The following is a 23,830-nucleotide window of genomic DNA, read 5'->3' on the forward strand; positions in this document are numbered from 1 at the left end:
ATAATTTAGGGTGCAAATGCTACTCATGAGCATTTTGAATTCACAAACAAACTTCAGCAAAGGCTAATGCAAAACCCTAAAACACATACACAACAGCACATATAACAGCTTGAAGAGGAGACTTTGCAAAAGGTGTTAAATTTCTTTCATCTCAGTCAAAGAGGATTGAGATAGGGCTCTTCCCAATCTACCACATCAATTAGAGCAGATGTATTCTGAAATTCATTTGGGTTGCAGAAGAACTGAGCTAAAAATCATTCCTTTCCTATGGAACTTGATAGCAAGCAAAACAAATTACTGTGTTCTCCAAACTAAGAAAATGAAACCCTCAAGAGACTGTTTAGAATTGCTGCTGTATAACAAACTATAAACTTCAATCTATTCATTTAGTTTCCTTTTTTGGATTCCTTACCTTACTCAATGCTTGCCCTAATAACTTCTCAAATGCTTTGAGATTGAGGTATGGACCATTATAATCAGGGTCACTTTGAGCTTTCCTCCCAAGCCAGTATAATGTAATCAAAACCTAAAAACAAATAGAAAAAAAATCCCTGAATACAAACTTAGTTACTTTCCTCTCATGCCATGTGCCAGTGTAAAAGAATCTCAGCATGCTGTTAGAGATGTTTCTACAATGCACTGCAAAGTCTTGCACACAATAGTTGCCATGATTGCCACCAAAACCAATTAAAGAGTGTCATGATGCATCTCGTATATCTCAAGCAAGCAGATACAAGTACTGCTTTCTATTATTACAATGATTTGGGAAAGTAAGCTGCACACAGAGATCATTGTAAAGTGGCACTAATTTGCATCAGATAAATCAACAATTGAAAAGAACGGTAAATAGGATAGTACCATAAACAGAAGCATTTAAAAATAATTAATCACAATTAATGTGCAACTCTCTTACATTTTTCACTCTTCTGTTTGTCTCCTCTGGTCTGAAGCAGGGCAGAGAATGAGAAAAAGAGAAGAAAACAAACTGGTTTAAAATTGCTGGCTTAAAATTCAATTATTATTCAAGGCATAAAAAGTTTCAAGACCAATTATCAGTCAATATAAAATATGCAACTATGACTGTTCCAAAAGAAATAAGAAGCATTCCACTTTAAATACAGTCATAACTCTGTACTATTTCAATTGTTACATGTAAAATGAGAAGCTAGTCAATCTATTACAGTTTCTGTTCTGAGAGGTACACAGGAAGGTTCTAGGCATTTTTAATTAGCTCTCCTTTAGTTACCAACAAAACAGAAGTAGAAAACAAGCTGTTGACTTTGGGAAATATAGCTTCTGTTAGCCAGGGAGATCACAAATTCACAGAATGGTTGGGGTTGGAAGGGCCCTTAAAGATCACCCACTTCCAATCCCTCTGACATGGGCAGGGATACCTTTCACTGGACCACACTGCTGAAAGCTCCATCCAGCCTGGCTTTGGAACCCTTACAGGGATGGGGCATGCACCACTTGGTCTGGACAATCCATGCCAGTGCCTCCCCACCCTCAGAGTAGAGAATTTCTTCCCATTAGCCAATATAAACTGACCCTCTCAGTTCGGTCATTCTCCCTTGGTCCTATCACTACATATCCCTGTAAAAAGTCCCTCTCAAGGTTTCCTTAGGCTCACTTTAGCTGCTGGAAGGCTGCTACAAGGTCTCCCTTGAGCCTTCTCTTTTCCAACCCGAATGCGCTCAGATTGTCAATTGCATATGAAAGGAGATTCAATTGTAACTTTTCCCCCAATTGTATTGTTTTCTAAAGTATTTGCCTTAGACAACAGAAAGCACTTTAGTCAAGAGTAAACTTTTCAGACCAAAAAATGAGAAACTGAAACTGGGACATCTGGAGAGAGATTATGTAGGGCTGAAAAGATGGGTTTGGGTTCTTTTATACAAATACATGTTTTTCAAAAAATATTAAATACATATGCAATCACTAAGATTAGGGAACATTTATATACATATTCCCAGTCTGTAGCACACCTTGGAAGTATACCAACGGACACTCCTGTTCTCCTGTCACTCATTTTAAGAGCAAAAAGACGAAACTTCTCAAATGGAAGGCTCCAAAAGCCTCTTAGTCCCCAGGTGTAAATATTCAGGGCTGGACTGCAGACAGTGGTTGAACAACATTGCTGCATGCAGTGACAGCAGTTATGGAAGAGCAAATGGTTTAAATACATCCAAACAACTCTTCACCTACCCCAGATGTTGGTTTGGAGCTGGTTCAGCTACAAACTTCACACATAGCACAGCAAAGGGGTTCAAACAGAAAAGCAGAGTCTTCACATACAGTAGCAGAAAAACCTATTCAGAACTCCTTAACATGCCAGACCAATAATGTGTCAAGGTACTTATCCCACTTCTGTCTGTCTAGAAACACACTAGCCAAAGGTTACAGGAAAAAAAGGAGAATAAACCATTAAGGAAACTGTTAGGAGTTAGTGTAATGAGGACACGGCTTGGTCACTCTTCACGGAAATGGAATAGTCAATGAGACGTGACAACCATCAGGGACACAGACCATCCCTTCCCTCCTCCTCCTTCTTCCTATTTTGAGAGCACCCGCTCCCACTCAGTGGCTCTAATTGCCTTGCCCATCCCCAGATCATAAAGAAATCAGGCTATCAGGAACACAAAGTCCTGAGACGGGTCTGACCTCCACAGTCCTTGCCTGAAGCTTCCGTAGTATCTCATGCCAGAGATGCCTGTGGCTTTGTAGCCAGTGACCTCTTTCACACCGATAAGGAAGAACCCTCCTCCTTTAATGTGAAATATTTACACTTTTTTGTTTGTTCTTTAATCCCTTCCAAAATCCATTGCTATTCATTGTTCACTCAAGACTATTTTTGAAGAAAAAAAAATTCACTTTTTTTTTCCAGTAAGCTAAATTTTTTGCCAGTATCCATGTTGCAGGGCACATCATAGCTGTGACCTAATGTGCTACCAGAGACAGGTTGATTTCCCAAGCAGAGAATGGAAAACTTTTCTTACATCAACATTACACTTCTCATACTCAATAGAGAGCATACTTTAGGTTAGCATTCTTTACCCTCAGTGCCTTTTGTTACTAGAATTTCTGCTTTTGTTTGCAATTACAAAAGCATAGACCCTTGCTAAGGATGCCCCAAAGTTTGCTCCCAAACTTGAGCAGCCCAGTGAGGAGTGGAAAACTCTGCCCTTAGCTGGCAGGAGCATGTATCCAAAAGGCTGCCAGCCTTCAAGTAGGCCAAAGCTACAAGACTGAACACAATGATATCCACTTCTGCTTTCCTTGAGTTCTCTGGGATAATTTCAGTCAACCATTTTGCAACAGGAGCAATATTTAGTTGTCTTTATATTTCAATATAATTTTCTTACTGAAATAACTATAAATAGTTATTTATAGTTATTTCACTATAACACTAGGCCTGTGTATTTGGACTAAAACCAAAACAAAACTTAGGTCATTCAGGTAAACAAGACAGCCTGAGATCAAAAATGCAGGCAGGGAGATATTTCACAGACTTGAATGAGAGACCCTGCTTCATTCATGTTTACTCTGCTAACAACAGAAGCAAGCAAACAAGTTGTTTATTCTTCATTCATAAAGTTTCTTCATTTGCATTACTATTTTCCTTCTCTGAACTGCATCTATTGGTTTCGAAACCTTTTCAACAACCTGCCACAGTAGACACAGCCTGAGCAGAAGAGGAGAGGAAAAAATCCAAGAAAAACCCTGCTGATCTAGAACACTGTTCTTCATTTTTACATGTGTGTATTAATTATTTGATGGTGCTTAACCAAGGAAAAGGATGATTCTGAGTGATGAATGTACTGTCCTATAATCTGTGTTAAATGATAGGTATATATATTTTTATTTTTTTTTGTCAAAAAAATCCTGATTAAAGAAGCAAGGCTGTTACCTAACTGGAAAGTCTCAAAATTAATTTCTGACCTACAAATTTCACAGTTACATCTTCTCTGAGACACGCAACTTGCAGAAGACGTAGTTTGGATCTGCTTGCTAACATTCTCTGTGTGAAATAAGAGCCTTTAAAGCCTTTTATATGTACAATCTGTCCGAGCTCATCTGTGTTTAATTGCACATGCAATTGCCTATTTCCCTTCCAGGATACTCAATTTAAAATATATATTGTGTAAATACTTATTGGTTAGAAGTGTGCTACAAACTAAAGAGCTTTTAGGATGAATTAATTTTCCCTGTGAATATCAAAACCAAAAAACCAAGGCTTTTAACTCAATTGCAGTAAATGAAAACACAAAATGGAATAATTTCAGTACACGGAAATTCTCCATGAGGTGTTATAAAAATAAAATAACTACTGTGCAATCTATGCAAATAATTAATCTAGGGTCTTGTGTATAACTCTGAACAATTATGCTTCATAGGAGGGGACAAGATGGAGTTACCAGCCTCAAGCATAGCAAATTCTTTGCTGCTGTAAGAGTAGGCATGACCCTACAACTCTTCTGACAAACTGTTACCTAACAGCAAGCTCCTGCTCTCACATCCAACTCCCCTTTGCAATCCTGGCTCTAAATACACAGGGCTTCAACACCCAGTTTCTCACACTATATTTGAATAAACTATTTAGAAGATGGAGTACAAGAACTTCAGCAATGTAGTTTTTAAGCTTTTCAAACACTCTGGGACACTTATAGCCTTATTTAAAACACAAGCCTATAGCACTGAAGTGCACACACAACTGATTGCAGAGACATTTCTCACACAACAGCTAACTTAGGAACTGATGGGGTAACTCACTTGCTAAAGTTGCTCTGTCAATGCAAATAAATGCCAATACTACATTTGGTTACTGTGAAAGTCTGCTTTTTCCTGTTTTCATTCAAAGATGTCATAGAGCCCAGTGGAGGCTAATCATATTCTTTATGAATATTGGTGTAATCCAATTTCTGGTTTGAATAGGTGAATACCTTTGTACTGAAAGTTTTATGTACGCTGCAGCTTTGCCCGGGAGGGCACAGCCAAGGCTGGATCTTAAAACTAATCTGCTGAAATAATTCAGTTCCTCCTCACATGACAATGCAACACTATTTACTAAATCACTTTGTGTATTTTTAAACATTAACTTCTCTGTCTTCCCACAGGTTTTTTTTATCTCCTTTTGTTAACAATACAACTTTGCTAAAGACGCCTGAACTAAGCAAAGAAAGCTGCTAAGTATAGCAGTTAAGATCTTACTGGAAAAAATTATTGTAAATACTTTGTCTGCTCTTGCCACAATCTCAGCATTTAAGCATTGATTCTGAAGCCCAAAAAAAACCCCAACACCAATCTGCCTATCTTAACCTCAATATCAAATTCCAGCTAACAAAGAGGTCTCAAAATTGTAAAAGTAGAATCCTGATTCACAAAGCAGGAACCTTAAATGTTGGCAGCAGTATTAATAAAAGTTTACATACAACTTCAAGATTAGCCAGTCTGGAAAAGATCTCTAAAGTCTAAAGGCCACGAGACTACAACACGTGGGGGATATTATAACAGTAATTGTGAAGCACAACCGCATAAATCTGAGTTGAACACTGATGAAAAAAGATGTGGAACAACCACCTGTGGAGAAATAATGCCTTCTGTATAAATCATCTCATCTACGTCAATCCTTGGGCAAACAGAAGAATGACAAATGGGACAGGAATAGCTCTCACTTGTTGATGTGTGATATGCTTAGAGACAAAACATCTCTGTTACATTTGAACACAATACATATTGACAAACATCGCTTCCAGACTGACATGTTTCTCCAACAAAGACCACTCTACAAGAATAAAGCAAAGTGACATGGCAGATCAGCACAAGGCTGAGCCACAGCTCAAGGAATTCATTCTCAGCTCCACTGTTTGCTCAAGGTTAAACAGCAGAATTAGTCACCAAGGCCCTAGCCTGACAATACAAAGGCTTTGGCAGCAGCTCTAGCTTAAGGATTTCCTCGTCCCCTCTCTCTTCCAGCCACTCCTGTTTGCTGCCCCCGTGGTTATGCCAACACAACCTTGAATCACACTGCTGTTCCATGCTGCCAGAGGGCTACACCTGTTTCTGTGGGTTTTTCTTAATATACATTTTCAACCCCCAAATTAGCTTGCTGATCTGTTTTATATCATGCTCATACAAGCAATTGCACCAGCACCGTGGCAGAGGAGCAGGCTGGAGGCTTGGTGGAGGAGGACTCTGCTCCAGACACCAATACCGTGAGAACGCCCATGTGATGACCCTGAGACAGAGGTGCTCTGTGCTTCCCATTTTTAAGGAGTGAGGAAAGCCTGCTGAGATTATTTTAATGCATTTTGGGGCATTTAAAATATTTTTTTAAAACTGTAGACAATCATACACCCTTAGAGGAGCTAGCAGGCCATAGCACTTTTAAGAAATAATGAACTGGAGTTTAACCAATTATAAAACACATCCACTGACATCTACAGACACCACTCCAGTGCCTCAATACAAAAGAGCAGTGCATTTTAAGAAGCTAGATTTTTTTTTTACTTATTTCAATTTTTTTTAAACAATAAACTCAATAGTTTGGATTTTATTTTTCTGACACAGGATATGGTTTTGTTTGCCTAAATCCTTATATGTATTAAATTCCAGAAACTAGCAACTCGTGATGTCAAATCTACTTTAACACTTCACTTTATTATTTTCCAGGAAGAACAATGTGGAGCTCAGGACCACATCCAAGATACCAGAAGTCTGAGCAAAATTCTGGAGATAATTTTAAAGCATCCTGTTCAGAGAAGGGTCTGTTTCTCATATAGAAACATCTTTAAATATAGTTATCGATTGAAGACTTAAAATATAAAAAAACCAAAACCAACAAACAAAGAAGCAAGTTTGAAAGGAGATCTGTTCTCCCCAAAATGAGGGTTAGCTGCCAAGAATACATGTGGTCCTGTCCAAAATGATAAGACAAATCTGAACCCATTTACGGGGAGAAAGAAGGAACAGAGACACTCCCACTGATAGAAAGGAATGTGGCAGTGACAAATGCACCCTGCCCAGTGCCAAACCCATCCCTTGGTGATGAATACTTCAGAAACAGCTGCCAATCTGGTTTTCTGTCCTTTCCTCTGAACTACAGATCTCACAAACACAAGGCTTGAACACATTGCTGTTTAAAAAGCAGCACTGGTGTTCTTTGAGCTTCCATCCATCAAGGCAGCAGTCACACACCTCCACGATGCCCTCTGAAGGGATTGGAAGAGCCATACCCTGGCCTGGGAGCTGGAGCAGACCAGCTGGCTGCAGAAAAGCCCACTCCCCACTCCTTGCTGAGCTCCTGGCTCTCCAGCCCTACACTGACCAGCTGCACTTACGGTTCTGAGGAGGATGTCAGGGGATCTGAAGGACTCCCACACCCCCGCCGGGTGCTGCTGCGCAGGAGATGAACGCTGCCTGTCCAACTAGCAGCGGGCTCGTGCTAAATTTCAACCTCTTTGGCCACCTACTCAGCTGCTATTAATATTGCTGTTATCGGATTTCACTGAATTCCCACGTGCTGCTGAGAATAGAAAGGCTCCAGTGGAAGATGTGGTTGCTGCATGGGTACAGAAACATGAGGACATTCCTCCAGCACTTGGATTCTTAGCAAATTGATATTCAACCCCAAGAGCCACAGTTCACTGCTGAGAATGCTGGAAATAAACCAGCCAGGCTATGGCTGAAGAGTTAGAGAACAGCGTTTGGAAACACACCTTTCTATTTGACTATAAAAAGCACATGCATTTTCCATAGCAACACGTCCACCAGACCCAATGCCACTCACATCACAGCAGCACAGAGTCAGGTATAAAATGTCAGCAGAAAGCGTTTCTCCGTGCCCCTATGGAACCCCTGGCTGACAGCAAGGAGCTCCGTGGGCCCTGATGAATGAGCAGCCTGACTCCACCCTGTGCTCCCACCTCCTAAAGCTGAGGGGTGGAGGAGAAATGCTCAAGAAGGAAAAGGCAGAGAGGGAACGGAGCCAGCCAACACCCTCCGTGGGAACACATCACCATCCATGGCTTCAGAGCCTGTCTTCTCACACTGCCTCTGGAGCATGGTGCTTCCTTGCTGATCTCACCCATTATGCCTCCACACCATTCTGAAATCCCTTATCAAAACAAAAACAGGCACTTCTAGAAAAGTGCATCAACCCCGGCAAGTCACCAGATGATAACATTATCCATTTCCTCATGCTCTTTTCCGACCCCTCCCTGGGTGGTCCATCTCTGCCAGTTTCCTCATACTCCAGTCCAATCTAGAGGTCCTCCCAAAGAGAAAACTAGCATCCTGTAGGGAAGAAGGCACGCCTGTCAAACAAAAATAAAAATAAATCCCACAGAAAAACAAGCAGAAGAGCCTCAATGATAACCTGAGCACTCCTTGGCTCTTGTTTGAGTGGTGAGCAGGGCAAGTGGTGTGGAGCACACGCTGCAAGTTGTTGCAGTGGCAAAAAGGAGGCTGATAGGATCGTGCACCTTCCTGCTCAAATATTAAAGAAAATTAAAGTTGGACTGCATGATATCTGAGACAGTTTCCAAAACAAATTGTCCTAAAATTGATAATAATTGATGTAGATTTGTCGATTGGTCCCTCTTTGTGACTTTTTCTTACTCTATTCCTAACCTGCTCTAAAAATTCATCAGCTTCACTAACTAATTACAATTAAACTGTGTGTCTCTTGTACTGTTTTTTCAAGAAAAAACTAGAATGCTTTGCCAATCTTTATTGGATACTTCCAATTCCAGATCTAGACTGGCACTTACCAAAAAAAAAAACAAAACCAAAAACAAAAAAAACCAAAAACCCAGCAGGCATTTTATTTCTGAAATCTAGTGGTCACATGCCGTACACTTTGGCCAAGAAACATAAGAACATCCACTGACTTTTATAAGAAAAGATGGACTCTGCACAAAGTATTAGAAGTTGTGCAGTTGACTCTCAGCTCACACAGAGTGTTAGGAAATCAAATCTCAAATCACTTTGTTCACACTCAAGAAGACTTTTTAATTTCACAGGTGAAATTAATTCCTTCTCAAGGAAAAAAAAAAACCACTTTAATGCACACAGTATTTTAGATCAATTGACAGCTATAATGTCAGTACTTACATATACTATAGGTTTTTACTTCTTTCCAAGTTTTGGTATTTAGAATTTGGAGCATATGATTTTGCTGAATCTCTCCTTTTATCTCCCTGCTGCATTTTTTTTCTTTTTTAAAAGCCTGTACATATTTCAGTTGACCTTTGCACAAGGATTACATTAAATGTTTCCCCCCCGCTTTCTACCTTACTCCTTCCTTGTACCTCAAGAATCAACATACTTGAGCTCATCCTGTTGATCATCAGGATCATTATCTACATTAACTTCTCTTGCATTTAGTTTTAAAGATCCTTGACCTTCATCCCCCCACACAAATCTAGACCATGTTGTTTAAATTTTGTACATTAATTTCAAGAGAAGTCAAGATGAGGAATGTATAATTTGGCTAACAATCTTTCCAAAACAAATAGTTGGTATATCTGGGGAGTCGCTTGAAAAGTAAGTATCAAAATAGAAAATTAAAAGCAATCCTGTAAGTTTTTAGAAATATATTCAAAACCACCAAAACATGCAGCTGCTAGCTTGCTCAAAAAATAGTTCAAGAGCATTATAAAAAAAAATTATGTAAAAAGTCTATTATTTGCTTCAGCTAAGTGGCAGCAACCATGCCAACTCACAGCATTATTTTTCATGACATGACCAAAACCCATTTTCTCTACTACCTAATGCCTCTTTGCCATTATTAAGTATTTCCAAAGCAACTGTCCTTTTTATTCCCAACTCTCACACCTAACTGGAATATTTCAACATCCCCAGTTTCCACACACACACCAGAAGTAAACTTTTAGAGTAGCCCTCAATACTGACCACATTAATTCCCACCAAGCCTTGATGAGACTTGTCTGTACCAACTCCAGGTATGAATAAACAAATCACTGCAAGGTAAGTTAGGGTAAAAAATTTTCCATCTACCAAGTACTCCTAGCAACTGCCTATGTGCACTCTCTTACACTCAACCCCCAGGATTAACACAATTGTTCAATTTGGATAAAGCATTTAGAGGTGGTCTCTTGGGAAGAGCTAGGATTTGGCAGGTTATACAACATTGCTTGCTCAGAGAGAGATATTTTTATAGCCTCTGTACACAGGGAAGAGGAAAAATCCACCCCAACAATCTCCTTCATTCAATCTCCTCCCTTCATGCCCAGGGAAAGAGCCAGTAAATGTAATCCTTTGTTATTCTTGTGTCAAGCAAACAAGCAATGGTGCAGAAGTGCCTTGTGTATAAGCAAAACAGTTTACCACAGCTTATAACACTCAAAAGCAAGGTTTACTCAATTCCTCAGGGTATTAAAAAAAAAAAAAAAAAGAAAACCCAGAACTCAAGTCTATGCTGCATAATTTATATCAGATATTTGGCAATGAACATATCCTCTGATAAAAAAAAAAAAAAAAAAAAAAAAAAAAAGATGACTGACAGTAACTTGTACTGGATATTGCTGTGTTCACACTTGTGCTTACAGCCAGTTTCACCAGTCTAAATAGGCATCTGCTTGGCTGCTGTTGTTACGACACATACTCAGAAAACAATTCAGCACACAGGTGACTCAGAGTTACCAGAAGAAGCTACAGATGTCCTATTCTAGGCCCATAAAAGTAATCCAGGATTCAGTCCACTCCAGTCATCATCTCCTCAGGAAAGCCAAGACCCATAAATGCCACGTATATACCTGAGGGATAGTTATATCTTCTGGAGAAGAGGCAGACCCCCTGCATTTTAGGGATACAGGGAATTTACAGCACCTGGGAGTCATTTCAAAGATTTCCAATGGCTCATTTCTTCCTCTAGAGCAATTCCAGTGTAGTGCTGGCCAAACTGTTGCGCAGGAGAACAGAGAATAGGGGCAGTGTATATGCCAGACCTCTTTTCATTCTAAAGTTTTGTTACATTATTAAAAAACAAATGCTTTTTTGTTCTGCAGTTCAAAGGGGGACTACTAAAAGCAAAGCTTTTGGGAAGGAGTGATAAAAAAATTTAGATTTATTGATAGAGATGCAGAGCAAAGATGAAGAAATGGAGGTACAAGGTAAGAGCAGCTTAGTCCATGATAAAGATTTTGGAAACAAGATGAAGTGATGCTGCATTTGTCCTTAAGTAAATCACTACTGCATGACTGAATAATTTCATTTAGTCTGTACACTCGGACTAAAAGCTTTAAAAAACTACTGGGTTTTCTCAGTAATATTCTGGCAAAATATTTCATGAGCAAATAAGCAGCACTGAAAAAAAAAAAAAAGAAAATGCTTCCTTTTTGGAATTTTGCCGTATTTTCTCTATGTTTCTTTGTGTTACCCTAGCAACACAGAGCACAACATCATCACTCATCACACAGAGCACAAGAGTATGAAATACAGGCTGAACCTGACTTCTCTCTAATAAAGTCCATTCTCTATTAACTTAAGGTGATCAAATATGTCCAAAAGGAATGAGATATGCAGATACAACGGAACTTTATTATTTCCCATGTTTTCTTGATCTGTCTGCATTTGCAAAAATATACTTAGAGCCAGGAAAGAGCTCCTCAATTAATGCAAAGTCAAATATTTATGCAAGCTTAACAGAAAAAAACCACTGAAAAAGGATGTATTGCCTTGAACCAGCTCTCCCAGAAGATGTGGCGTGAAGTAGCAGCAAAATTTAAACAAAAAACAAGATACAAAAATGAAGAAAAATTTACCAAGTGTAGTTCACTTAAGGAAAAACGTGTCCCTTTTCTTTTAGAGAACAGACAAGATCTAAGACAAGTATATATTATTTTCCACATTTCCTGCAATTCTCACCTCCTATCCTCAGCTCTTGAAGCATCCACAATTAATGGAGTTCCTTAAGGATTCAGTTATTCTTATTCAGGTTCCTTATGGCTTCAGATTTATTTCTATGATATTTGAAATATATAAACTCAATTTGTTGCTATCAGTAATACTGGATAAATATTACCTCTTTTAATTAGCTTTTTTTGGGTGAAAAACAATTTTTCCATCCCAAAAGAAAACAGTGCTTTAAGGCTGCCTGGAGCAGCCAAGTCAGAGGGTAATTTTAAACATTTGCTCAAAACATTAACGTTTTGGGGCCAGGTTTTCTGGCCAAGTTTTTAATGTTGGAAAAATGAATGCTTCTTTACTGTAAAGTGAGAGAATGGGTAAAAGTCCAAATACTTGCTTTGCCAGAATGTTAGAAAACTTTTGTGGGAGGCAAAAAAAAAAGAGGGGTGGGGGGAGGAGAGAAGTTAAGCTAGTCTGACCATATATCTCTGAAGTTGGAGTTTACATTCATTCTGACCATCCCAACCAACTGAAACCAAATGTGCTATTAGTCACTTAAGAGTTTCTGTTGTAAAGTTAGAGGAGTCTGAGAATAAAAACTTGAAGAAAATTAATGATATGGGAAAACAATCCTAGCCAGGGAACTATAGATGATCTCACACCGCTCTTTCACCAGTACTCATGAAGTATGTAATTTGTATCACAAAACTGATGACTGAGGAAAAAAATAGGCTTAATACACCAATTAAGACATCACCAAAGTGCTCCAACAAGCTATTACAACTAAGTCTGCTGGTAGGGAAGGAGTGGAACAAAACTATCAGATTCCGCTCCAAGTGAGGCCATGGCAATATTCCCAACATCTTTAACGAGTGCATGAGTAAATTCTAAATTGGGAATCTTCCTTCTCACGAGAAAGAAGATACTACATGCATCAAGTCTTGGAAATTGCAGTTAGCCATCTGCAGAATTTCACCAGCTGCCCAGCTAGATGAAGCACTGGAGAAGTGGGTTCCTTAAAACACACATGGTGGTTGCAAGCTATCCTTCCCAGAAGTCAATCAAACCACAGAGCCAAAATAAAACACAAAAGCAACCCTCAGGCTCTTGATGGAGTTATTCTATGAATCCTTTGTCCAACAGTCCTCATAAATTCTACAGGAAAAACAGGCACTATTTATCACCAAGAGAAAATTAACAAAAAAATAAGGGTGTCTCAAAACCTCTGAGAAGCACAATCATTACTGCATTTAATCATTGGAAAGATTATCAAACTAATGGTTAAACTGAAAAATACGTCAATAGTGCCAGTTTACTACAAACTGCAGCTTCCCGTGGGACAGTACACATGCTGCATTAGCAACTGCTACATCAAGAGCTGTTACCTTGGAATTGTCTATGAACGTATCCCTTTTGGTCTCAAGTGTTTGGCCCTATTTTATTCAGAAATCCCAACAGCAGCAGTGCTGTCACTATATCCATAGTTTAACAATTCAGTGAAAAGCCAAGACTTTACCATCATCCTGCAATTAGGACTGATAGTCTAGACAGGATGAAAAATTAAAGGCAGCTCAATAAAATTAATGGGATGTTTCTCCTCTTGATTATACTTAATTCTACCTGAAACAAATTACAGTTGCAGAAGAATCACACAAAAAGTCATCTCAGCGGTCTCATGAGCAACACACACCTTACAACAGTGAGACTCAGAATAATTACCAAGATCTCCCCTTCTTTTCACCTGCAGGCTAAGTGAACTACAAGAAGAAATTAACTCAGTGTGGAGGAGGAATGCCCAGTAGTATCCTCCAATGAGGAGAGGACACATCAATCTCTGCTGATGGCTTAGGAATAGGTTGCTAAATCACAGCAAAGCCCAGCTATTCCTTGACAGGACGGTAACCCCTAGAAAGTACAGGAGAAAAGAGCAGGGTGAACATACCTTCACGCTTTGACCCACAGATAGTAAACATGGATGATAAGCTTGAGCATTATTATCAGGTTTGGTTGCCAGACAGCAAACTGTTGACCACATTGCCCACACAACATTGAAAGTGCTTTGCAATAGGCTACCACTTTCTTACTGCATGAAGTTAACGGATGGAAAATCCCATGAAAAAAATTGCTCCTAATGTATTATCTTCTCTCCATTTCAGTGTAGATGCAGTTAGTGGTCCACTTAACCTGCTATGATAATATATTTTAAAAATAAACTTAATAGAAGTCCCTTTTGTAGACTTTTTTTCTTAGCGACTGAAGGTATAAAGATATGCAACAGTCTTAACCATCAAGGAAATGCATTTATGGCAGAGTAGGACAGTACACCAGTTTCCTAAGATACTAAAAACCAGCTCATTCTGCCATATAAGTTATGCAAGCATCATCTTTAGTAACGGAAATCAGTACTATCAAAAGCAGTTCATGAAATAACAAATCAACCATCTGTTGGATGCTGATTTATTGAGAGAGACCGATTCAGAACTGCTCCAACAGTCAGATATTTACTGCTCAGAAAGAAGACAGATATGAAGCCTTCTGCCACACTGCATTTTAAGCTCTTCCCTTACAAAACAGCACATTGAATACATGTAAAAATATGTGCCCCAATTTTTTTTCAGGTAGGAAAGATTCTTTGGAAGCTTCTGCTAGGGAAAGAAATCCAGAACTGTTGCATGAACTCCAGACAGAATGTCAAACATGTAATTACTTGAAATATTATTAAAAGTAACATAGTTATTACTTAAGGCCCTGAAGGAAAAACCCTGACACAGGATAGGTACACAGGTGAGTATATTTGAACTGTTTTTGCATAATAAAGCTCCCAACAAAAACTGTGCAATCCTTCAAAAAGGAAAGCCAAAAGGAAAAGAAAAATAAATTAAAAACACTGAGATATCATTCTTGGCAAAAAGAAAAAAATGAACTCTCATCTCAAATTCACTCTCAAACTTCCTCTCCTTTTAATTAAAATTGATGAATGCTGATAGCACAGAAATCAACAGATTGCATGTGAAGTAAACAAGCCATTTAAAATATATAAATGCACATTTAAATTAAGTCTGTGCTGATTTTCAATTTGTAAAATCTCATATGCACTCATTTTGAGTGTCATACCAATTCCCCTCAAAAATAAGTTGACTAACACATTCACAATTACAGAGCAGCTTACAAAAATAAAAATTGCTTTTAAATTCCACTTCCTTTACAAAGATTTTTATTTTTGCTAATTTTAGCTTGCATAGAGGATCCTGTGTTTCAGGGGCACAACCAAGGCTTGCCAAAGTTCTTTCACAAGTTGAAGACTGGCCAGTGAGCACCACCAGCAGTAATGGAGCTTCCGTTGAAACAAAAAGCAATTGTCTCTGAAAAATTAAGCATATAATTATCCAATGAACACAATATCACAGTATTTACTCTCTCAGGTAATTATTAATTTTATTGCAGGCACCAAGATTAGAATGGATTGAAACTTGCCACATTTAACGAGACAACTTTTTCTGCCCTCTCTTTTCTAGGAGTGTTAAGTTGACCATCTATACCCAATTTGTCTTACACTCTTCTCTTTGTCCCTGTATCTTGCTGTATTGACCTTAATAAAAAAACAAAGTCACATGCTTTTGAAATTCAGGTCATAAACTAATCTCTGTTACCACTAGGGAAAGCACAAGGTTTTCTAAAAACTACCCACTAATTATTTTTTGTACATAAGGATTGGGGCATTACACACTTTAATAAGCAAATGCATGGAAACCTGTACAGCTACCTTTTGTAATACCATTAAAGACTAACCTTTCATAACTGTCATCTGCTCTCTACTTCAAAGCCTGCACTCTTTGAAGCTGACCTGGTGTTGCTGTTTGTTTTGTGAGTTGCCTGGCAGAGACATCTGAGCAATAGAGAATGAAAACAGCGGGAAAGCATCTTTACTGGGTATCCCAAATTAGCTGAAGAGTTACAGACGGCTATTCCAAATAACAGCAGCAGTGACACACAGACTACCTAAAAACTAGAAGAAACTAGAAATCAAGCAGATGCTACCTCCTCTTCATTAACAGTAAAAGCAGATTATGAAGTTTTTCACAGGTAAAGTTTTTCACAGGTAAAGTAAAAAAAATAAATTAGAGAAAAATCTCAATGCATTTGTTTTGAAACTGAAGGGAGTCTTCATAATTTAAAATCGCATAAACAAAGAAGTCATATTACCAAGAGTTGAAGTAACCTGAACTAATGAGCTGGAGTACCCTCTCACATGTGGAGGTAGGAAAAAAACTCCAAAGTTTAGTAGTTTTCTTCCACTGTGCTTACTGCTGCTTACTTTAGCTCTTAAGGAGGACAGTCTCTCCTGTGACTGCAGATGCACAAATAACAGTAACATGTTCCATTAAATGTTGAATGCCAAAACCTACATGCAATTAAGCCTGACCAAACAGTTTCTAGGAGCTTGAACATATTTGCTTTCCTGACAAAAATTGTGCAAACAAAAGCTCCTTCTATAAGTAATGTACACGTGCCTTTGGTACACGTCCATCAAAAAGATTCCTGCCCTGGGAGATGAAAGCAGGCTTCTCCACTCTCTCCCCGCGTGACTCTCAGGCAGTAATAAGTCACTTTTAAATTATGGGAACCACACAAACACATTCTTGGGCAACAGGTGACAAGAAGAAATTTTGAGTGTTCGCTGTTCTCCATCTCTCCTGAACCCTAATAGAATCATAGAATTGTTTAGGTTAGAAAAAACCTTTAAGATCATTGAGACTGACCATTAACGCAGCACTCTTAAGTTCACCACTAAACCATGTTCCCAAGTGCCACATTTGCAAGACTCATAAATACTTCCAAGGATGGTGACTCTACCACTGCCCGGAATAGCCTGTTGCAATGCTTCACAAGTGTTTTAATTGAAGAAAAGTTTACTAAACCCCAATTCTAAACCACACAATTGGTTAGCCATATGTCACAATTTGAAGACATTTCCTCCTGGCCTGTCACTTGTTACTTTGGAGAAGAGGCTGACCCCCATCTAGCAGTTGTGGAGAACAGTAAGGTCCCCCTGAGCCTCCTTTTCTCCAGACTAAACATCCCCAGTTCCCTTAGCTGCTCCTTCCCAGACCTGTGCTCCAGACCCTTTACCAGCTTCATTGCCCTTCTCTGGGCACACCCCAGCACCTCAATGTCTGTCTTGCAGTGAGGGGCCCAAAACTGAACACAGGATTTGAGGTGTGGCCTCACCAGTGCTGAGTGCAGGAGCACAGTCACTGCCTGGTCCTGCTGGCCACACCATTGCTGACACAGGCCAGGATGCCACCGGCCTTCTTGGCCACCTGAGCACACACACTGGCTCATGTTCAGCTGGCTGTCAACCAGCACCCCCAGGTTCTTTTCCGCTGGGCAGCTTTCCCACCACTCTTCCCCAAGCATTTGAATGTTGAGACCCAAGAGCAGGACCTGGCACTTCACCTTGTTGAACTTCATCCAACTGGCCTCAGCCCATCCATCCAGCCTGTCCAGATCCCTCCGCAGTGTCTTCTTACCCCCCATAGATCAACGTTTCTGCCCAGATTGGTGTCATCTGCAAGCAGACTGAGGGTGCAACTTTGCCCCATCCCCCTTGCCTGCCCTTTTACTGCCCCATTGTGTAAATACACTTTCTGAGAAAACCAAGTTCCAGTCCTTCGTTCCAGCTTTTCTCCTGATAAAACTCACACTGTTCACTAAAGGAAGGAATTTTAGCAAGCAGCTTTGGCCCACACCTGCCTTAGTCCTCCCATGCTGGCAGGCCTGTGCACACCGAGAGCAGCTGCTGAGCCACCCATTGCTCACATGGCACCCAAACAAGCAAAACTCAAGCACTCAGACTCATCCTACTCGGTGCCACAATTCCCTAGACTTGTAGATTTAAATCTTATCCTAGCAATGAAACAAACAACACTGACCAAAAAATGGAAGTTATTTACAAATGCAGTCACATCATTTAGGTCATGATCATGATGCCAGACTGAGTGCAATACCTGGATAACTAGGGATTTCTGTATAGGTTATTTATCAAACCAGCTTGTTGAATACATTCACAAATTATTCAAGCAGTTTTAGAGGAAACAGAATTGAACTAAGGACTTTGCTTGCAGCTCTACAAGGAACACGCTTCAGAAAGACAAAATGTTGTTTATAAAAAGAAAATTATCCTTTTGCAAGAGATTCTGTTCCTCTTGAGAGAATAAAAATATCACTATGAAATGGCAAATGATACTAAACCATCAGTACTAAGTGACTTCTGTATGATTTCCTAACAGCAGCCAACATTCAATACCAGAGGCAAGCTCAGATTTCAAAGAATAAAATGTTCTGCACATAGAGAGAGGGTTTTGCAGGACAAGTGGAGTATCATTACCAATGCATCTTATTCTGTGCTTATTCAACCTGTGTGGGTGTGCCTTCTACATAACCATATGATGTGTGATTTTACAGTTACACTTCCCATGCCAAAATCAGTAACAAAACCTCTTAAATTAACTGATCTTCTGCAAGCGAAAGTAGCTTTTAAGAAACTATGCTGAATATAGCAAAGGCAAACACATGTACCAGCTTATTTCGACAGACTTTCAGCCATTCTTATTCATTATTCTTCTGAAGTTTTTCATGAAGCTTCCAATGGCTTAATGAAGAACTGTCATATGTTAAATTGCTAATAATTAATGATAACATTTTTTTCCCTGTGATTGCACAACCCGGTCACATACAGAATGCTGGTCTGGATTAAGAGACCCACCATGATTTTATTCATCTTTTCAAATAGTTGTACATATAATGGTCCACATTTGCTAAAGCTTAAAAATGATTGCTTGATTGATTTATCAAATCAAATTAATTGCTTACATATGATTTGTGTTTGATATTTTCCTTAGTTTTGCTTCTTGGAGTTTTCCATACAGCTACAGAAGTTAAAAGCAGCTTTCACTGTATACAACCTTTCCAAAACCACACACAGCAACGTCCACATGGGGCCAGAACAAAAAACTGTATCAAGCTCAAGATCTCATCCTCCCATGTAATCCCAAGTGGCTGCCTAAGGAAGAGCAAAAATAGACAGGAGAGATGTTTCTCCTTTGTGGACTCTCTAAGCTAGATGTGATTTCCACATACTAAGTAACTCTTAAAAGATTTCCCTTACTTAAACTTCTCCACTATCCCTTGAATGCAAGTAAACTTTGATTATCCACATCATTTGTTGGCAAGGAAGCCTACTTCCCTTTCGCTGATTATTCATATAACATTGCATGAAGTGACCAGTTGAATCACTTGTCCACACCATCTGCTAGGGTTTTGTTGTGTTTGGGTTTTTTTTTTTGTTTATTTGTTTGTTATAAGCTTGCAACTTTGTCCAGCTCTCTCCTTCATCCATCACCTCTCATTGAGGACTCTCAGCATGCTTAACTAAGCCTGCAGGGGAAGCTATCCCTACTTTTAGTCAGAGAGATGCCATAAGGGTGAAGATATTCCAGTTCCATAGATCTGCTTTTGGGGGAATTTGGGCTAGTGAGAAAGTGAGAAAAGGGAAAATTATCCAAGCCCAAAGCCTCATATGGTATTACAACACTAGCAAATGTCAGATTAACCACAGCAATGCAGTACAGTTGGTTTTCCTATTCCTAGTACTTGTTTCTAGAATAAGGTTGGGTCCTTTTCTTTTTTTGTGTGTGGTTGGTTGTACTTTTGTTTGTTTGGGGTTTTTATGACTGGCACTGAACACTGCCTTCACAAAACCTCTGAGCCCTTTATCTCAGGCCTGAGCAGTATTAGGCATTCCAGAACTCATAATTTCATACACAAAACCAAAATTGTAGTAAATTTTCTTGTTCTCATTAAAGTTACCCAAATTTCCTTCTATTTTATACATAAAAAGAGCACAGTTACTGAAAAAAATAACCTGAAAATTACTACTAAAAGCTGTTTACAAGAGTAGTTAACACTGGCATACTTGGACACATTAGGATTCAGTTGTGGAATTGTACAGTAATTCTCTAACTGCACGGATCTGTGTTGAAAATCGATGACAGCTTCAAGTCAAGCTACACATAAATAAACTGCCTTCTGTTAGCTCAGGCATTTTTAGCTAGCGCTTTACCAAGTACATCCCTCACCCCTGAAAATTATCACAGTTGAGGGCATCTTACAACATCAGGTCATAGAGTTAAAAAGAATACATTACTGCATCATAAATCTGACAAGTGTATTTCAGTGGTTATTCACAGGGAACAAGTGGCTGTCTGTAATTTAATAGCCTTTGCAAGAGCAGAAGTATTTTGAACTTGGACTCCCTTTCCCCGCCCCAGTTAAATATTTTATCATATAACGCATTGGAATCCACGTCAGTTGATGCATATCTGTACATACTGGGTTCAAAGGTGTGTGCGTGTTTACATTTGCAGGACATTTTTTCTGGAAGGGAAAGGAAAGAGGAAATATCATCAGCATTAGTCAACCTTCTTACTCTAGTCCCAGAAACCAGCTGCAGCAGCTTCCAGAATTTTGCTTTCTGAGTCAGGTTCTGAGACTGCGCTCCCTCCCTGGGCAGACAGAATGGCAGGGAGGGGATACATATGCTGGAGGGCAGGGCTGTTGGGAGGACTGGCTCTGCAGGAACCTCATATGACATCCAATAGTCACAAAGTCCAAGTCCTGCCCCATGGATGGACCTAATTCCTGTAACTGCAGAGTGGAGAGGAGAGCTGGGCCCGGGGGTCCTGCTGGGCCGAACCTCAGCCAGCAGCCAGTCCTGGCACCACTGGCCACCAGCACCCAGGGCTGAATGAGATGGTGATTGGGTGTGCAAAATGGAGCATGTCAGAAGGCTGACAGAGCCCATCATTCCCCCTTGTCCTCAGCACTTACTATGCCACCTCTGTAACGCTGCTGTCTCTGGTTTGGTGTCTCACAGCACAGGAAAGACACGGATAAACTGGAGCAAATTGAGTGGAGGTCACCAGGATGTGCATGGCTGGAGATCCTGAGCTTGATCATCCAGCTTGTTCAGTCTGGAGAACAGTTCCCCTGTTGGGTTTTCTTTTGCTTTTGTTGTTGGGGTTTTTTTTCCTTTTGTTTCTTAAAGACAACAGATCTCTATCATTTAAAAGAAACATGCCTTTGTGTGGTTAAGCTTGGCTGCTATCTAGGGCTCTTTATTTCCAACCCTCCGCCTGTTCTTATCATCTAACCATGTGGTGAGACATTATTTTGTTTAATTGGTTTCAGTGACGGCATGAAAACAACCCTGTAACCCTCTGGAAATGCAGTTTGTAAGAATATTTGAAATTGTTATTTCACTGCCAATTGCATTCTGTAACATTCACAGCAAAAAAACCCCCAAAACATTAATGTCACTTCAAAGGATACAGTAAGTGCTCCAATTAAGCAGTAATAATAATTAGAACTGAAATGTCTGAAAGGAATAAAAATGGCCAGAAGTAGGATTTTGCATGAAGTATGATCAAAAACTGTCACTACACTGTTCAGCTTTACTTTTTCTATTTACAGAGTATGGTGAACTGGCAAACTCCTGTACCCATGGAAAACTTCAAGAAGTCAGCTTCCCCCACTATTTAAATATAGCAGCTCTTCCTGTTGAGTTGTCTACAGAAAAACTAACTGAACTTCAGCAATTTAGCAGTAAAATACAATTCAGAATAATACAATAGTGAACTTGCATACATGTTTCTGTGTAATTGATGTTAGAAAAAGAATAAGCTTATGTTAGTTAAGTCATTCAATTTCCAACATCAGACACAAACACTTCTTTTGTATGGAGGAAAAAAGAGCTACCACCAAAAAATGCAGGCTTTCTCTTTACCTCCTTTTGTAAGGTACTCACTGCTACTCATCAAAAATGCTGTTTTCCCTCTCATGCATTGTTTTATAAACTGCATTTAATCCTGGGAAGCTAGGGGATTAAAATGAATACAGGTATTTAAGATTTAGATGGATTCCCATGGGAATCATAAAATGCTAGAGACACTTCTGTTAATACAAACAAACACTGAAAAAGCATAAAGGCCTTCAGTAATAATGGGTTTGTAGCCCCTCCCACCCCAAAGTTATCCCAGAGATACTTTTGAAATGTGATAGGATCAAATATGATTACTTTGAACAAACCAGTGCAATTCTGTAGAAAGCTACTGAAATTTTCTGCAGGGAATCATTCACTTCTGTAGAAGAACTACCTGAATTCCAATATAAGCCTGTGGATCTGTGTCACTAGAGATACTTGAATTGCTTTTGATACAACTAATACATGCTACCTGTATTGTTACTCTGAATTGTTCAAACTCCTCCTGTACACATGCAGGTACAGGTACAGAACTCCAGAGTTCTTCATTCTTAGAGCAGAATCATCTTCACAAAACCCCAAATGCTATCAAAAGTATAATCTGATAAAGGAAGTGTAAATTATTAACTTTTAAATTACTCAACAGCAAAAGTGATCTATCTCCAATATTATTCATAGTGACCAGAAAATAAAGCAGACAGATTAAATGGCACCACACCTAACACTTTATAGACTTTACACCTAAGAATTGAAGGTAAATTTCTAGCAGGTATGGTCCAAAGTCTGGAACATATTTTATTGCCTACAACGTTCTTACTGGAATGATTTACAGTTTGTGCAGATTAGTGACATGAGCATGAATATTTTTCACTTAAGCACATCAGTTTCACAAGACTGAAAAAAACCAATTTTTTCTTTATCTCTATATAATTGTCCCAAATACTAAGAAAAGTAAAACATGTGCAATTACTGGTCTTGCAATCAGATCTATCATTAAAAAAATAAACACAGCAATTTCAATATTTAGATATAGCTATACTCAGGAAGCAAATACATTTCTTTGCCAATGCCCATAGCAAAAAGAGAATTTACAAATTTACAAAGTTGTAGAAACATTTCTAGAGTCAGTCTGAAGTGCTGCACTTTTTTTATTTCAAGGGAACTGTCACTAGGAAACTTAGTTACCACAATAAAGGCCTATTACAACCATATGTGTAAGAAATGTTATTTCCCTGAATATAAATATGGAGAAAGCCACATCCATTGTCCTAATTAAATTTTGGTTAAATGGTTTGCATTTCAATTTTCAAGACCCACAAAAAGCTGTCTCTTATTTGTTCCACCTCAGTTTGAATTCAAAGATAGTTTCTAAAATGCTGAAGCTTTTGGGATGATTGACTTTTCAGTCACATAGGTACAAGCAAGAGAATTTAAGGAGACACAAGTTTTGGTCCAATCATTTTCATACTTCATGCACTGAAGCATTTGGCTTTCATCCATCTCACCACTTTCTATTCTACGCAAAATAAAAAGGCAGGAAAGGGTGGTTCTATGTTGTGTGAGTGTTTTGAGTTGGTTAGGGTTTTTTTTATATGAGGCCAAATTAGAAAGTAAGTTTTTCAACTCATAAAAATGCATGTTTCTTAGAAAAATCAGCACAGCAAGTTCAGGTTCAGCTCTATCATACTCTCTTATTGCAAGCACTCAATTCTTGAGCAAAAAAAAGTTCAAGATAATATAGTAACAAATAGATATGAAAGAAGACCACAAATTCAGTATTATCAACAGAAAACACCAGCTCTGAACTATCTGTTCACTAATTGATCTGCATTCTCTCTCCTTTCATTGTTGTTTTGAGGTTGGTTTGGGGTTGTGTTTGATTGGTTTTTCAAGTATCCATTTTCAGGGTATTTGACTCGGTCTCCTTTGAGCAAAATACGACAGCTCTTCCTGAAGGGCAAAATAAGATACAAGTCCCAAAAGAGTGTCTCATCATCACACCTCAGGCTTTCAGGTATACCTCAGCTTCACCTGATTTGCCAAACAGTTTAAAGATCTGAATGATTCTGGCAAAGCAAACCTAAAAAATTCCTCCAAACACTGAGATGTGGTATTGCTTTTACAATTAAAGTTCTCAAAAAA

General features: G+C 39.0%; 1 protein-coding gene across 11 annotated transcripts in view; it reads right to left on the minus strand.

The window, feature by feature from the left end:
* LMO7 (LIM domain 7) overlaps nucleotides 1–23,830 on the minus strand; it is a 132,364-nt gene that overhangs the window by 43,966 nt on the left and 64,568 nt on the right. For 10 of the 11 annotated variants that reach the window (XM_058019269.1, XM_058019267.1, XM_058019271.1 and 7 more), the window contains 2 exons: nucleotides 914–944; nucleotides 413–526 (listed from right to left, as the gene is read on the minus strand). In XM_058019269.1, coding sequence (XP_057875252.1) covers nucleotides 413–526; nucleotides 914–944 — 145 coding nt within the window. Of the gene's footprint in view, nucleotides 1–412; nucleotides 527–913; nucleotides 945–7,337; nucleotides 7,417–23,830 lie in introns of those variants that run through there. The other variant, XM_058019275.1, reaches the window with a different exon arrangement.

This window comes from Melospiza georgiana, chromosome 2 (genome assembly GCF_028018845.1).
Source record: "Melospiza georgiana isolate bMelGeo1 chromosome 2, bMelGeo1.pri, whole genome shotgun sequence".
NCBI classification, from domain to species: Eukaryota; Metazoa; Chordata; class Aves; order Passeriformes; family Passerellidae; genus Melospiza; species Melospiza georgiana.